Genomic DNA, 18,510 nt, shown 5'->3' with positions numbered 1-18,510 from the left:
GAAACATCGCCTATTTCTTTCGCTCCATAGATGCTGCTGCACCCGCTGAGTTTCTCCAGCAATTTTGTGTACCTGGGAGTATTGTGTTCAGTTTTGATCACCCTGGTATGAAAAGGATGCAATTAAGCTGAACAGAGTGCAGAAAAGGATGTTGCCAGGACTTGAGGGGCCAAGGTGCAGGGAGAGGTTGGGCAAGCTCGGACTTTATTCCTCAGAGCGTAGGAAGCGGGTGATCTTCTAGATGTAAAACTATAAGGGAAATAGACAGCATCTTTTTCCCATGGCAGGGGAATCAAAAACTTGAGGGCATAGGTTTAAGGTGAGAGAGGAAAGATCTAATAATTCCAAATTGTATCTTATTGCTCATAGATTTGACTGTAAGTTGAGAAATGCAACCAAAAGTAAATACTATATTTAAAATTTATTTGATGTAGAAATCATAAAGACATGTGAATTAAGATTCATCCAAGCTTTCTCCATATTCAAATTGTAATTTGCAAATCTGGACCAGGTAGGTCCACATAACATTACCACACCAACAATAATAAGAGTTCATTTCTGATGCTAACAAAGTCCAGCTTTCAACCGTGAGGGGTGTAACTGATACCCCTAGTTATCACTGGCACGAGAATCTTCACGTGGTAATGAGCACATCCCAACAGGATACAGTCTTTCTACGGCCGCCACAAGCCTCTCTTTCTATTTCTGCTGATCTGATGTTCCTCAGCTTTGGGCCAAGTCAAACAATGAGATCATTCCACTTCAGAAGTGCCCAACAATGATGGCACCCAATCCAAACAGCTTCAATAGTTGGGCTGTGTTCAACAGCCTCACTTTTTGAATGCTCAGCCTTGTGTAGTCGGCTGTTCTAGAAAATTCTGCTGCAGGTGGCAGGCCGTCAAAAAGCCGCGCTACCCGCTGCGCTTGGTCCGAAGCCTTCGCTGACAGAAGGCAGAGATGGGATTCATCATCTGGAACCGCCCTCGAATGGGAAATAAGTCTTGACAGATGCTTCTGGAGCAGATTGGCAAATGTGATCTTCTCGGCCCAAAGATTAATTTCGCTTTTATCAAAAAGCACGTCATATTCTCCCTAAAACAAAAAAATTAAAATATGTATAATTTAGAAGGAAATTATGCAAGTTTTGAAAATTCTGCAGTAGAAATATCAAACAGTTTACATTTTTATCAATCATTTACAGGATTGGGGCTTAGAAAGACTAGTATTGATTGCCACTCCATAGTTGCCTGGTAGGAGGTGTGATGAGCCCTAGCTTGGTTTGCGTGGTCTATGGTGAGAACAGGTGAGGCACAATAGGACGGTTCAGCGGTAGAGTTGCTGCCTTACAGCGCCATAAACCCAGGTTCGATCTTGACTACGGGTGCTGTATGTATGGAATTTGGACGTTCTCCCTGGGTTTTCTCCGGGTGCTTTGGTTTCCTCCCACTCTCCAAAGACGCACAGGTTTGTGCGTTAATTGGCTTTGGTCAAATATTGTCCCTTATGTGTAGAATAGTGTTAGTGTATGGGGTGATCGATGGTCGGCGAGGACTCGGTGGGCCGAAGGGCCTCTTTCCATGCTCTATCTCTAAAGTAAAGTCTAGTGAGGAGATCCAGGATTTAGACACAGTGAAAGTAATAAATCCTGATAATCCCAGTGATAGATCCTGACAATAGTTCCCATTTCATAAAATGTAACAGATTTCTGTTAAAAAAGGAACTGATCACACAGTAATGCATTGTTCATGTATCAACTCTGCCACAATAGTTAGAAACGGCCTGCAACAATGTACAGTTTTAACACAAATCTGCAGTGTTGCTTATCCTTACAATAAATAGACATGGATTCCAAGAATTAGCCCAGTGTGTAGGTGTGACAATCCTGGAATTCCTAGATTATCCCATGGAATATTTCTACATACGCACTGGGCATGTTCCTACAATTGAGAAACAGATGGACATTTTTTTTTCATGTGAGAACATTCCACATTAAGCAGTAGTTCATAATTCAAAAACAACTAACTGGGAAATCATGAACAGGTTCTCATTTACTTGAAAAAACAATCAGTAGAATCCCATTTTAATTCCTTTGTCTGAAATATATCCCCGTGAATATGTGAGATGCATTTAACTGTATGGCAAGATAAACTGCAGAAGAGTCTTTGCCATCTCGCTATGGCAAATATAAGACGTTTCCACTGTTGAACTTAGAGTTTTGGAGTCACACAGCACGGCCCTTCGGCTCCAGTTGCCAATGCCAGCCACATGCCCCATCTACACTAGTTCCACCTGCCCACGTTTGACCCCATATTCCACTAAACCTTTTCTATCTACGTATCCGTCTAAATGTCTTCTATATGGTACACAAATAAATGCTGGAGAAACTCAGCGGGTGCAGCAGCATCTATGGAGCTAAGGAAATAGGCAATGTTTCGGGCCAAAACCCTTCTTCAGTCTTTTATATGGTGTTTTGGTACCTGCCTCAATTTTGGTACGTGCCTCTGGCAGCTCATTCCATATACCCACCAGCTTCTGTGTGAAAAATGTTGCTCCTCAGGTTCTTATTAAATCTTTTCCCTCTCATTTTAAACGTATGGTTCTTGATTCCCCAACTCTGGGTAAATTACTCTGTGCATCTATCCTACCTATTTTGTTCATGATCTCGTACACCTCTGTAAGATCACACCTCATCCTCTTGTGTTCCAAGGAACAGTCCTAGTCTGCTCAGCCTCTCCTGAAAGCTCAGGTCCTCAAGTCTTGGCAACATCCTCATAAATCTTCTCTGTGAGCATTTCATCATGCAGAGCATTTAATCTTTTAAAAAAAAAATCTTTAGATATTGGCAAACATTAAAAAATATATATTAAGTGAAAATAAGTGGTCCATTCTAAGTTGAGAACGTGTCTGATATGTCCTGGAAATACATTACTGGAGAATTTACAACTTCCAGGTCGACTAAGTATTGGTGCCTTGGGATTTACTATTTGGGGGCTGTACTCTTCTTCACCACACAATCCACTTAACCTGAATGGACAGCTTTGGGGTGCCTCCTTTAGCCGCCTCTTAACACCAGTTTAAAACCAACCTCACTCCATGGGAGTAATGTAACATTTGTCTTCTATGCCTGCAAATCAGACTCTCTCACAGACACACCTATAATGGGAGGACTAGGGGTGGCGAGGGGGAAGGTGAATAATAAACAGGATGCAGAAACAAAGAACTGGTTTATACCAAAAATAGACACAAAGTGCTGGAGTAACTCAGCCGGTTAGGCAGCATCTGTGGGGAAAAAGGATAGGTGACGTTTCAGGTCGGGACACCTCTTCAGACTGAATGTAGGGAGTGGGGGTAAAGAGCTGGAGGCGAGAAAAGACCCGAACCATTCAGGCCCGGCAAGAAATAACCTCAGGCAGGGTGGAGTCCTGGTAGGCCCATTGTTGGCTAGGGAAGGTGTGATCTCAAGAGGGATACAATGTGGTGAACTGCGGAACTTGTTAAACGACTAGGGTGGGAGGAACGGTCAAGGGGGGAGGGGAGTGTTAGTAAAAGTTTCTTAAAATTAGAGAGTTCAACGTTCTTACCAACATTGTAAGTTACCCAAGCAAAAGATGGACCTTAACTAGCCTAATTCTGGATTTAGCAAATAGGCAGTGATCTGCGGGCTCCCTCCGAAGAGCCGTGCCGACGTGGACTCGAAGGGCCAAAGGACCAGGTTTGCACACTCTATCTCTAAAGTAAAGATGAATTTACTTTAGATGAAGAGTCTAAAGTAAAGATGAATAAATTGGCGGTAAATTATAGACATACCAGGGTTTCATTCACCGTATCTTCTTCCACATCATCTTCTTCCAACATCCATTCAACGAGGGCTACAATACCAGGCAAGACCTGGCCCCAGATCTGCAAAAGTTCACACAGCAATCCAAGGCCAAGATCCAGGGCCAGCGACGGATTAACGACAGAGTACAAAATATCTGCATGGTGGGGGGAAAACAAAGTGATAAGAACAGACTTAAATCCAAAAAAATGCTACAGCTGTCTGATGACTAATCAACGTATAAAATTGATACTGATGTGATCTGATTTTTGGGTATTTTCCAAGACAGGAATGTGGTGTGAGAACCAGCAAGGGACTCGCAGCCCACATTACAACCTCTCAATCAAGACGGCACACCAGAGATTCAGTCGGCAACTGCAATGCGAACTTGTAAAGATTAACTGTGGAGAACAAAATATAAATAAGGCAAAGAGCATCAAGGAATAAGATCTTGTAGTCAGGATTACCGTTAACAAAGTAGAATTAAACTCAAACAAACAGTGGCTACAACAGGTGTATGAACTCCAGCATTCCCTCTGCTCCCCTCTCTCCCCTTCCTAGTCGTTCTACCAGTTCCATTGTTCATATCCTTGTATCGCTCTTGTTATCACACCTTCCACAGCCAACAATGGGCCATTATGGGCTCCATCCTTCCTGACCTCGGGTCATCTGTTTACCGGCCCTGATTTGTTCTGGCCTTCTCTCGCCTCCAGTTTACTCCCCCACCCCCCCCACTCCTATTTTCAGTCTGAAGAAAAATGTTCCAACCCAAAACGTCACCAATCCTTTTCTCCAGAGATGTTGCCTAACCCGCCGAGTTACTCGAGCATTTTGCGTCTAACAGGGGCTAAATTTGTTGGTCAATGAAAATGGTTACAGATATTAATATTTTGTTACTCTAAAATTACTTTCTCCATTGGCACAATTCATCATGTTCAATATGGTTGCTATTGTGCTAGTCCCAAAGTGTTGTTGGATAGCCTGTTGTTATGATATTTAACAAGAGTAATGATCTTGGAAAGTGTTAAAGGTTAGGGCAATCATTTTTGGTGAGCCCGCTGCAGCACCAACACATTTGGGATGAGGTGCAAGTTTCATCCATAATTCCCCTCAATGTTTTGTCAATTTCTGTTGGTTGGACCAGAGTGCAGCTTCTTCCAGTGGGAGGAAACAGTTGCTATTTCTCTCATTTCTCTAAATACAGTGGTTCTAAAAGCCGAAAGGTATATTTCATTGGATTGAAATTGTTTCAATGTCAAAAAGGATTAAACGAAACCTCGCAGGAGAGGCAATAGAGATGTGCAAATAGAATGAAAATTCTTTGGCTTGAAACATTAACCATTTCTCCTTTTTTCATAGTCTCTCATCTCCTGAATATTCATAGTATTTCGTATTAAAATTCCAGATTTCCCACAAGAACTGTGAGAGAAAAAATGTCAATGAACCATTAGGATTAATGATCAAAAGCTTTGTTTACTTTATTTAATTTAGAGATACCGTAGAAATAGGCCCTTCGGCCCACCGAGTCTGCGCCGACCATTATGTACACTAGTTATAATCCTACACATTAAGGATAATTTACACAGGCCAATTAACCTACAAACCTGAATGTCTTTGGAAACCGGAGCACCCAGAGAAAACCCACTTGGTGACAGGGAGAATGTACAAACTCTATACAGACGGCACCCGTAGTTAGGAACGAACTCGGGTCTCTGGCGCTGTAAGGCAGCAACAGGACCACTGCGTCACCGTGCCACCCTGAAGCGCTTTGCCAAGGATGCAGTTTTTCAGGAGCATCTATTGTAGTATTACAAATTTTGTTGGGTTATTCCAGAACTAAACGGCCAAGTCAAAATAACCAGGAAACAATAGTGATCAGATTTACGAACACAGGAGATCGAAATGGATTAGCATTTAGAGCACTGACCTAGATAGTTTGAGGCATGAAAGATCAATAAAAGGAAAAAAAATACTAACAACTCAAAGTTATCAAGAAGGTTTCATATGGTTTGGACTTCAAATCACTTTGTTCCCACCCAAAGAAGTGGCAATGAATCGAGTTACCTACTACACTTCATAGAACATTGAACAGTACACTCTTCACCCACAATGTTCCTTCTGAATATGATACCAAGTTAAACTCATCTACCTGTATGTGATCCTATCCCTCTAATCTCTGCACTTCCATGTGCCTATCTAAATGCCTCTTCAATGCCACTATTGTATCTGCCTCCACCACCACCCCTAGCAATGCATTCCAGGCCCCCACCACTCTGTGTAAAGAAACATGTACCATACATCTCCGTTCCCGTATAGCTGCGCCCTCTAATGTTGGCCTCTAATTGTTCTGACTGTCTACCTTATCCATGCCTCTCACAATTTTATATACTATTAAGTCTCCCCTCAATCTCTGACACTCTAGAGAAAACAATCCAAGTCTATCCAACCCATCCCTGTAGCTGAAACCCTCTAATCCAGCGTTCTGATAAACCTCCTCTGCACCCTCTCCAAAACCTCCACGGTTTCCCGTAATGGGGTGACCAGAACTGCACTCTACACTCCAAATGTGGCCTAAGCGAAGTTAACTTGTAAAGGGCCTGTCCCACTTTCACGACCTAATTCATGACCTTTTTTACTCGTGGACATTTTTCATCAGGCTAGAAAAACGCCCCGACCTACTTGATGCCACGAGTACCTATGACTAACATCACGACCTACCTACGACCTCCTACAACGTCGTGACGACCATGCTGCGAGTATGAGTCAAGGGCAAACTTGGCAGAGGTCATGAATTAGGTCGTGAAAGTGGGACAGGCCCTTAAGGGCCAGAATTCTTTAATTGTGTGTTATTTGTCAACTTGATGATTTACCTCTTGCATTAAAGTGGAATAATACCTAAACAGAAGGAAGGTTTTTCTCTTTGTTAATGTGATTGAAATAAAATTGGCCATTCCCCACCTCCCCCACCCCTTTATCACCACTGTTCCTTTCACTTAACTATCAAGAGTGACTGGGGAAATCATACTTCCCAAAAAAGGAAAGTAAAACACAAAGTCATATAACCTAGGTGTGGTTTAATTTTAGTTGGGACTTCCCCCAGTGGTTTTATAGGTAAACACTTGATAACGAGTCACTTTGTAGCCAAAGGAAATGGGAGACAGAAAGAGGTGAAATTTATGTCGCCAGACTAGGTCATTTTACCAGCATATTATATGAGTGGATGTTCATGCCAGCATACACCACAAGCATTACCTCTCCACAGCCAAACCTCTGCCACAGTGCAGGGACAATGGCAACATAAGCAGCCATTGCTCACCAACTGCAGGGTAGAGTACCATCCGTAAAGCATTTCAAAGTAAACAATGAATAGATTCTTCCTTTAATCTGACAGAGGAATGCATAGTGCAATCGTAAGTATAATTAAAATCACCACAAAAGGAAAATTAAATTAAATATTATGTTCTGGAAAGGGTGGCGATGGACACTGGCATTCAGGAGGCTTTTTCCATAGACACACGCAGAGAATGCAGGGATATGAATCAGGTGGGAATAGCGGGGCTTATGTTCGGCATGGACATTATGGGTATGAAAGGCCTGTTCCTGCATCTATGTTATATGGGAGAAAGATCTGCTTTTTTACACAAAATAAGTGAAATAGTTGATGCTTCATCAGTAGTAGTGCATCTTATTACTTTAACGTTGCAACCTTCTTCTCAGTTGAGTGTTGATTGGATTGCTTCATAATGCAATCAGGAACAGCTATTGCAACTCTTTGCTCCGCCAGAGCTTTACATAACTCATTGGCTTGCAGTATGTCATGTCCTGGGAACTTACAGGCTGACACGGTGTCAATGTGACAAGGCTTGGAATGTGCAATGAATGGTTGCGTAAAAGCTGTCCCAGATGTTGAGTTCATCCATTTAATAACATTGTTGTTTTATTACTGGAGGTGGTTTAAGCAGAAAACCAGCCGCAGGGATGGTGGGGGTGCAAACTCCGCCTTACTACTGAAGTGAAGGTACAGTAGGAATTGCATTTGGCTTTCAGGCTAAACGTTAGTCAGGGTTTTATTAACAACTATCTTTTGCTCCAGCAAGATTCTGAGTTTGGCTTCTTTTACTTTAGTAATTTACTTTAAAGATACAGCTTTGAAACAGGCCCCTTTGGCCAACCAAGTCCGTGCCGGCCAATGTTCACCCCATACACCAACACGATCCTACATACCAGGGATAATTTGCAAATTTACTAAAGCCAATTAACCTACAAATCTGTACGTCTTTGGAGTGTGGGAGGAAACCGGAGCCCCTGGTGAAAACCCACACGGTCACGGGGAAATGGTACAAATTCCGTGCAGACAGCACCCGTAGTCAGGATCGAACCCGGGTCTCTGACGCTGTAAGGCAGCAACTCTACCGCTGCACCACTGTGGAAGTTGGATGGCACAATTTCCAGCTGTTTAACAAATACCGTATGGTATTAGAGATTCTTTATCAATTGGATGGAGTGACAGGTCTAGTTCCAGAAGAGGCTCTATCCAGTCAAATTCTCCCTTTTTAGGTGGAGGAGTCTGAGTCAGTAACCTTCACGGGGACCTCCAGACAATGATCTGCACAGACAGGCTCCTTTCCAATTGTACAGCTGCCGGGACAGGATTACTGTGAAAATACGGTCGGGATCAGAGTGACTAATGACCTGATTTTCCCCAGTAACGCTTGATCGTGCACTATACGAGGAATGATGTAAGTGTGCGGGCATCTGACAGATTTAGGCAAGGCAGACACAAAATGCTAGAGTATCTCAGCGGGTCAGGCAGCATCTCTGGAGAAAAAGAAGTCTGAAAAAGGATTCTGACCCGAAACGTCACCTGTTTTTTTTTTTCCAGAGATGCTGCCTAACCCGCTGAGTTACTCCAGCATTTTGTGCATATCTTTGGTATGTACTAGCATCTGGCGTTCCTTCCTCCCTTGAACTAGACAAGCGTGATTCACGCCAGAAATACACCGCCAAATATATTAGGTTCTGCAGCCTGGAAAACCGTGTGATTGGATTGTGTTTCAGGAGGCGTTGATTGTCATTTGTACCAGTAAATGATTATTCCCCACAAACAGCACACTGTTGTACAGTACCCCCAGAATCGCGATGACAACTCTATATGTGCCATATTTGGGACTGTACATAGAAATTGTGGTTCACATTGTATAAAGATTCTTCCTGAACAAATAAATGAATATCAATAATAAAGGACATAATTTATTTATGAATATCATCCTTGCAATAGAAAATTGTTCAGCATTGAATTTTTTTTATCCGACATAAAACAACATTTATTCTCACTTGCAGTGCCCTGTTTGAAGTTACCTCCCTGCCTGAAGTTACCTAACATGAAAACAGAAGCTGTTAAACTGATGGGAGGAGAGAACAAACCAACAGGGCGGCATGGCGGCGCAGCGCTAGAGTTGGTGCCTTATAGCGTCAGAGACCCAGGTTCAATTCTGACTATGGGTGCTGCCTGTATGAAGTTTGTACTTTCTTCCCGCGACTGCGTGAGTTTTCTCCTGCTGCTCCAATTTCCACCCACACTTCAAAGACGTATAGGTTTGTAGGTTAATAGGCTTCTGTAAATGATAAATTGGCCCTAGTGTGTAGGATGGTGCTAGTGTAAGGGGATTGCAGGTCGGCCAGACTCGGAGGGCCAAAGGGCCTGTTTCCATGCTGTATCTAAACTAAACTATACAAGTGCCCAGTGTTTCTGAATGCTGTGGTCTGCCTCAGCTTGAATGATATCATTGCATGTGGGCTCGGTAAAGAGCTGGAATAGGTTTGGCAAACACGTTTGTGTAACAGTGTCCTCGTAAACAATTTTGAAAAAGTTAAAGGAATGCAAGGCTATAAATCATTAACTTAGCTAGTCAAGGCAAAATCAACAGTTGCACATTATGAATGTGATGAATGGTTAGGCACTATCCTTGCATTACCAACCTCCAGCTGTTACACGTTGCATGCTAAGATGCAGTAGTGCCGTATTTATCCCCAGGCCTTGCAGCTCTATCCATTCACTACACCAATACCAGTCATGGTATTAACCTAGGAGGTTGCCATCCACAGAAATTCAACAGGGGACTAGAAACAAAGAACTGCAGAGGCTGGTTTACCAAGAAAAGACACAAAGAACTGGAGTAACTCAGCTGATCAGGAGAACATGAATAGGGGGCGTTTTGGGTTGGGACCCTTCTTCAGACCCTTATTCTGAAGAAAAAGTGTTCTGACCCAACACGTCACCTATCCATGTTCTTCAGAGATGCTGCCTGATCTGCTCAGCCACGCCTGCCCGCACTTTGTGTCTTTACTTGGTAACCTACACAAGCCTTTCGTCCTGAGGTGTTATTCACCTGAAAAATCCAAATAAGCGTGGCTTCTCGATTTCTGCAGAAAAAATATTGTCTGCATAAAAGTCCAATCAAGCTTACTATGGTATGGTGGATGTTCTGGGTTAAATTTGGGATTGTTGAAGAAATAGGCCAAACAGGAAGAAGTGGTTAACTGTTGCGGCAATTGCATTGAGGTAAAGAGTGGGGAAACGCACGACCTGATGCTGTGTAGACCAGAAACATCTTGGAACCAGAAATGCAACCAAAACTAGCACATTTGTACACTCACAACCTTAAACCAAGATAAGCAGTTGACTCTGATGGGGAAGCTTGATCACTACAAATGATTGCTACCTGGGTGGATGGAGCTTTATGTAAAAAATTGGCATGGAAAACAAATCCATGAATGCAGCTTAAAAAGCCAATGACTTTTAAAAAGTGCAGTCGGAGAATTATACACCATAGAAACTTGCCCTTTGCCTAATTTTTTGCCGGGGGAGGCTGTGTTTGCGTGCGGGGGCGAGGGGGGCTGTGTTTGCTGGAGGCGGGGCTGTGAGCGCGACAGGCGCTGAGGACGGGAGCAGCTGAGTGAGTCCGGAGCCGGGTCCTGGAGCCGGTGAATGCGGTCGGAATCTTAGACGGGAACTAGTGATCCCCTACACCGCACCCCCCCCACACCCCCCCCACACCCACACCCCCCCCTCCTACACACACCCACACTCCCTGCTGCCACCAACAGCCCTCCCACATACACCCCCTCCCCTCACAACCCCCCTCCCCACACAAACCCCCCCCCCACACAAACCCCCTCCCACACAAACCCCCTCCCCACACAAACCCCCTCCCCCACACAAACCCCCCCTCCCCCATAACCGTCCCCCGCACCCCCCCCCCCCTCCTCCCCCCCCACCCCCCCCTCCCCCACCCCCACCCCCCCACACGACAGGCCCCACCTGAAGCCGTTCCCCTCCCCTGGCTGCAGGACGCTCGGGCCGTTGAGTGGTGGAATATTGCATTGGGGAATGGATTGCATTGGGGGACCAGGCCTCCCTTGTGACTGGGACCCAACGAGTCCCACTTAGTCTAGTTTTATATACTGTTAGCAGTATCTCACTTCCTCAAACTGAATCGAGACAGATGGCGAGATGCTAACGGTGATTGCCAGAATAACACATTGGAGAGAATTGGACTGAGAGACTGAAAAGGGAACTTGACAAAATAATGTACCAACAATACTGGCGAAGAAAAGTTGTCAAACAGAAATGGGAACTATTTAAAATTGGGTTCCATGGGCCCAAAAAGTCAGGAGTCAAGAGTGTTTTATTGCCCTATGTCCCAAAACGGAACAATTAAATGCTTACTTGCAGCAGCACAACAGTTATGTGAACATCGTACTCTGTAAAACCCATAAGAAACAAAAAAGTTCAATACATAAAACTACAAACAATAAAACAAAGACAAAAAGAAATTCAAATCTACGTAGTCCAAAACTTTGTTGGTGTTTGTGGGTTGTAGTACATGAAATGTAAGAATAGCCACAAAATTAAAGGGGGATCCAGAATCAATTAAGGCATACAGTTTGAGGAGAAGGAAATGGTCATATAACAACTACCTGTGCTCACACCTGCCCTAAGTGATAAGAATTGCCGTGTCCAGTTCTGCTGATGGTTTGCAGCAAAGTAAAGTAATGTTCTCACATGCATGGGCAAAACATATGCCTGGCCACATATGAAAAAAATGATAACAACTGACTATAACCATGCCAAGCCATGAATGTTGCAAGCATTCAAAAATATCAAAATCAAGTTTAATCAAAAGAATTGTATTAAAAACAAATACTCTTATAAACAATGTCAAAAATTCAGGGTTTTATTGCTCTTGTGCACAACTGGCTGCCAAGTTTCCACATGCTGCAGCAGTGACTACACTTCAAGAGTCCTTAACTGGCTGTGCAATGCTCTTAAGTGGTCATGGAAGGAACTATGGGAATTTCTGTTCTCTAACAAGCGAGTTAACTTAATAAGAGATGAAAGTACATGTACTTTTTAATTATATAATGCACATTTACCAGTAATCAACGAACCAGCTGCTCAAATGAATTATATAAATTAAAAAAAAACATCCATTTTCTATTTCCTGGCAAACCTCCACCTATGTGTAGGAAGGAACGGCAGAAACTGGTTTAAACCAAAGATAGACACAAAATGCTGGAGGAACTCAGCGGGATAGGCAGCATCTCTGGAGAGAAGGAATGGGTGGCATTTCCGGTCGAGACCCTTCTTCAGATCTTCAGGTCTGAAGAAGGGTCTTGACCTGAAACGTTACCTAGTCCTTCTCTCCAGAGATGCTGCCTGTCCCGCTGAGTTACTCCAGCAGTTTGTGTCAAACCTCCACCCCCATGATCGGTCCTGAAAACCACACAAGTTGTTCTAACTAGTCTTTTCCCGAAGGCTCCAATTAACTGAGTTGATGTATGTTTTTGAATGATTTTAGCTCCTTAAACTATGCTGCAAAAACAGTTAATAATGAGTCCCAACTGGCAGCCAGTATATGAACTTCCAGTCACAGACTTAACAAGACTTTCAATTCAAAGTCTGCATTTGTTCTAGTGTGGATTAGCAACTCACTCTAATGTTGGTGACCTCTATTTCCAGCACCTGTATCCAGTTAATGGAGGGTTGGCATTGTGAAGGGTGGGGCAATAACTGATGCTGCCACTGTTTTTCTACTTTGTCTTGTTGAAAAGACTACATAAAAGGACTACAACAAAGCAAAGACCAGATAATAATGCTTCACATTAACATAGTTTCTTCCTTCAACTCCGCCTATCTTTTGAATTAAGAATTCAACAATGAACGTGTCTGAGCATTCAAAATGCAAAGACAAGGAATTGCAGATACTGATCTACCAAGGAAAGACACAAAATACTGGGGTAATTTAGCGGGTCAGGCGGCATCCCTGGAAAACATGGATAGGTGACGTTTTGGGTCGGCAGCCTTCTTCAGACTCATTTGACGTTTTAGGTTTGGACCTTTCTGAAGAAGGGTCCTGAACCAAAATGTCACCTTTAGACGTTAGAGACACAGCACGGAAACAGGTCCTTCGGCTCACTGAGTCTGCGCCGACCAGCGATCACCCCGCACACTACCACTATCCTGCACACTAGGGATAATTTACAACTTTATCGAAGCCAAGTAACCTATAAAACTTGTACATCTTGGAGTGTAGGAAGAAACCGGAGCACATGGAGAGTAGCCACACGGTCACAGGAGAATGTGCAACACACGCAACAAAAGCTTTTTACTGTACCTTGGTACACGTGGTAAACTAAACTCAAACTCCATACAGACAGCACCGATTGTCAGGTTCAAACTCAGGTCTCTGTCCCTGTAAAGCAGTAACTCTACTGTTGCACCATTGTGCCGCCCCATGTTCTTTAGCTGAGTTACTCCAGCATTTTATGTCTTGCCTGTGTATTCAATAGGTTGCTACATATTGCAAAATGGTTCACGGGAGTATGGTCAAAGAAAATCTAACCAATCCACATATTGGAGTGTGAGGCTAGTGCATTTGATGTGTGCCTTAAAAGGGGAGCGGATTGGAAAGGTTGAGCAATGGAGGTCCAGACCTAAGCATGTCTGTTAGTGAGGGGAATGATAAAAATCAGATCTACAATAGCCTGACATGGAGAATAGACATCTCATAGTTGTAGATCACAGAGATAGGGAGATGTGTTGTGATGGGAGTCAAGGAAACTATCAAGAGATATGAAACCAGAGACAAGCATTTTCAAAGAGAGGTATACTTGGACTGGAAGACATTTTACATTTTAGACAACTTGCAAAGATCTCCTGCCGTTTGTGAAAACCTCTGCGGCAAGCTGGAACTATCTATAAAGACCTTGAATGCAAGATCTCAACAATTTATTTTTCTATAAACAGCACAATGATGCCAAGCACGAAGCAGTAAAATATTTGGCAAATGAATTTTTATGCGGGGTGTTATGAATTGGACATCTAAGTCTTGGGTGGCTTGAGTTTACAAAAGTTAAAAATATTTACTTCCACTTAATTATTCTACAGGAACTGGACAGTTATTTGTGTCAACAGTCTTGATCAGTTCCCCCTCATATTTCTGCACATAATACTTCCAATACAGAAGTAGTTAATTTTATTCATTACAACTTTTATCATGTGCATTAAGCTAAATGCTGTTATCAGGCAACTGTATTACCCTACCACAAACAGAGAACAGTGCTGAACTACTATCTACCTCATTGGTGACCCTCCGACTATCCTTTATCAGACTTTGCTGGCTTTACCTTGCACTAAATGTTATTCCCTTATCATGTACATGCTAATCAACATATTATCAACATACACTGTAAATGGCCCGATTGAAAAGATGTTTTGTCTATCTGCTGACTGGTTAGCATGCAACAGAAGCTTTTCACTGTACTTCGGTACACGTGACAATAAACAAAACTGAAATGCAAAGGGTCAATATAATCCAAAAACCACAACTAAATGGCATGGAAATTAAAGGCCAAAATGTACTTGCAATTTATCCAAACTGGGCACAAGTTGAAGCACTAAACAAATGTTTGCTACAATGATCATTCTACAAAGAAGAATATTGCTGAAGACGATTTCCTCCCGCCCCCACATATAACACAATGCTTCAGTAACACATCTGTGGCAAACGCAATACAATGTAAGGAAGTGGAAGTGAACACAGAAGTGGAAATGTGTTGCACAGGCTTCTGACCTTCGGAAAGGAAATGGAAGAAATCAAGGATGGAGACTTTCTGTTGAGATTGTGATCTCCGTCTTTTTTTCAAGTAAAGTTTTTTTTCTCATTCCCTCCTTGGCTTCACCAGCTGCAATTGTGAGCAACTGCTTAGATGATTACCCATAGTGCCATGAACTTGCCACTGGTTATTTAGTGTCAAAGTTGTAATTTGGTCCTTGAGCACATCAAGGCCGCTCTCCCATCAACCCTGGATCCACACCAATATGAATACAGAGCAAACAGATCAACAGACGACGTCATTGCCACTGCTCTCCATACTGTACTGCTCCACCTAGAACAACGGGGAGCATACACACGACTGCTATTTGTAGATTACAGCTCTGCATTCAACACAATCGTACCCAATAGACTGGTCTCCAAGGTGTCCGATCTAGGCTTCGAACACAACATCTGCCTTTGGATTAAGGACTTCCTAACGGACCGGCCACAGTCAGTCAGGATGGGTCCCCACCACTCCCCCACTCTGACACTCAGCACAGGAGCTCCACCCACAAGGCTGTGTGCTGAGCCCCCTCCTCCGCTCCCTCTATACCTATAACTGCATACCGACCCGCAGCACAAACACCATCTTAAAATTAGTAGATGACACGACAGTGGCAGGGCTGATCACTGTGGGCGATGAGTCACCTTACAGGGAGGAGGTATAGAGGTTAATAGACTGGTGCTCAGAGAACAACTTAGCACTCAATACAAAGAAAACAAAAGAGCTCATAATTGACTTCAGGACCATTCCCCACTGCACATGAAAGGAGAAAGAGTGGACAGAGTCTCCAGTTTCATGTTCCTGGGCACCCACATCTCAGCAGATCTCAGGTGGTCAACTAACACGCACTCCCTGGTAAAGAAGGCACAACAACGACTTTACTTCCTCAGACCACATAGGAAAGTCAACTTGCCACAACAGCTGCTAGTGTCGTTCTACCGTTGCTCCATAGAGAGCGCCCTGCACATGGCATCCTGGTATGGTATGGCAACAGTTCTGTGGCTGATAAGAAGGCTCTGCAGAGAGTCATCAATACAGGCCAGAAATTGACCACCACACACCTGCCTACCCTGGAAGAAATCCATAGCTCTCGTTGCCTGCAGAAGGCATCACGCATACAAAAGGACTCATCTCATCCACACATCACTTAGTTTGCCCTTCTGCCGTCAGGAAATCGTTACAGGTTCATCACATCACACACCACAAGATTAACAAACAGTTTCTACGCCAAGGCGATCACCATTCTGAACTGAACACACAGCCCCCATAGCCAGTATTTTGTACTGCCACAACACTATACTGTGAAATATTGCACATTCTGATGACGCTTTTCTTGCCGTTTTGTTTCCATTATCGTTATTATTTATCTCTCGGGCAGTGCGCCTGAAATTTCGTTGTATGCATTTACAATAAAGTGTATTATTGTTATACAGCACAGAAACTTGCCTTTCAGCCCATGCCAACCTTTTTATCCACCATTTTCATTTCCAACAAATAATAGCAACAGAAGGCATATTAAAAGTCATTTTTCAAAATTACTGTATAGCTATAAGGAGAGGTTGAGCAGGCTAAGGAGGATGAGGGTGATTTTATGATGAGGGGTGCATAAAATCGTGATAGGAATAGATCGTGAAAACCAGTGGACCTACAGTGCCCTCCATAATGTTTGGGACATAGAAACATAGAAATTAGGTGCAGGAGTAGGCCATTCGGCCCTTCGAGCCTGCACCACCATTCAATATGATCATGGCTGATCATCCAACTCAGTATCCCGTACCTGCCTTCTCTCCATACCCTCTGATCCCCTTGGCCACAAGGGCCACATCTAACTCCCTCTTAAATATAGCCAATGAACTGGCCTCAACTACCCTCTGTGGCAGAGAGTTCCAGAGATTCACCACTCTCTGTGTGAAAAAAGTTCTCTTCATCTCGGTTTTAAAGGATTTCCCCCTTATCCTTAAGCTGTGACCCCTTGTCCTGGACTTCCCCAACATCGGGAACAATCTTCCTGCATCTAGCCTGTCCAACCCCTTAAGAATTTTGTAAGTTTCTATAAGATCCCCTCTCAATCTCCTAAATTCTAGAGAGTATAAACCAAGTCTATCCAGTCTTTCTTCATAAGGCAGTCCTGACATCCCAGGAATCAGTCTGGTGAACCTTCTCTGCACTCCCTCTATGGCAATAATATCCTTCCTCAGATTTGGAGACCAAAACTGTACACAATACTCCAGGTGTGGTCTCACCAAGACCCTGTACAACTGCAGTAGAACCTCCCTGCTCCTATACTCAAATCCTTTTGCTATGAAAGCCAACATACCATTCACTTTCTTTACTGCTTGCTGCACCTGCATGCCTACCTTCAATGACTGGTGTACCATGACACCCAGGTCTCGCTGCATCTCCCCCTTTCCCAATCAGCCACCATTTAGATAATAGTCTGCTTTCCCGTTTTTGCCACCAAAATGGATAACCTCACATTTATCCACATTATACTGCATCTGCCAAACATTTGCCCACTCACCCAGCCTATCCGTCACCTTGCAGTCTCCTAGCATCTTCCTCACAGCTAACACTGCCCCCAGCTTAGTGTCATCCGCAAACTTGGAGATATTGCCTTCAATTCCCTCATCCAGATCATTAATATATATTGTAAATAGCTGGGGTCCCAGCACTGAGCCTTGCGGTACCCCACTAGTCACTGCCTGCCATTGTGAAAAGGACCCGTTTACTCCTACTCTTTGCAAAGGCAAAGGCACATCTTTTATTTATTTGCCTCTGTACCCCACAATTTGAGATTTGTAATAGAAAAAATTACATGTGGCTAAAGTACACATTGTCAGACCATTTTTACACATTTTGATTTCACCATGTAGAAATTACAGCAGTGTTTATACATAGTCCCCCCCATTACAGGGCACCATAATGTTTGGGACACAGCAGTGTCATGTAAATGAAAGTAGTCATGTTTAGTATTTTGTTGCATATCATTTGCATGCAATGAATGCTTGAAGTCTGCGATTCATGGACATCACCAGTTGCTGGGTGTCTTCTCTGGTGATACTCTGCAAAGCCTGTATTGTAGCCATCTTTAGCCTATAAACTGCTGGCCAATGAGTTTTGAGGCATTTGTTTGAACTTTAGCAGATTGGGTGTGTCTATACACTTCAGAATTCATTATGCTACTACCATCAGCAGTTGTATCATCAATGAAGATAAGTGAGCCAGTACCTTCAGCAGCCATACATGCCCACGCCATAACACCCCACCACCGTGTTTCACAGATGAGGTGGTATGCTTTGGATCTTGAGCAGTTCCTTCTCTCCTCCATACTTTGCTCTTGCCATCACTCTGATATAAGTTAATCTTCGTCTCATGTGTCCACAAGACCTTTTTCCAGAACTGTGGTTGCACCTTTAAGTACTTCTTGGCAAACTGTAGCCTGGCCATCCTATTTTTGCGGCTAACCAGTGTAGCCTGTGTATTTCTGTTCATGAAGTCTTCTGCAGACAGTGGTCATTGACAAATCCACA

General features: G+C 43.4%; 1 protein-coding gene across 1 annotated transcript in view; it reads right to left on the bottom strand.

The window, feature by feature from the left end:
• Window positions 1-407: 407 nt before the first annotated feature.
• The window catches only part of thada (THADA armadillo repeat containing), a 334,005-nt gene continuing 315,902 nt past the window's right edge, over window positions 408-18,510 (bottom strand). Inside the window, exons 36-37 of the mRNA XM_055639660.1 lie at window positions 3,808-3,974; window positions 408-1,092 (exon numbers count right to left, since the gene is read on the bottom strand). Coding sequence (XP_055495635.1) covers window positions 763-1,092; window positions 3,808-3,974 — 497 coding nt within the window. The 3' untranslated portion in view covers window positions 408-762. The remainder of the gene's footprint in view (window positions 1,093-3,807; window positions 3,975-18,510) is intronic.

This window comes from Leucoraja erinacea, chromosome 8 (assembly GCF_028641065.1).
Source record: "Leucoraja erinacea ecotype New England chromosome 8, Leri_hhj_1, whole genome shotgun sequence".
NCBI classification, from domain to species: Eukaryota; Metazoa; Chordata; class Chondrichthyes; order Rajiformes; family Rajidae; genus Leucoraja; species Leucoraja erinaceus.
This window is presented reverse-complemented; position numbering and strand designations above follow the sequence as displayed.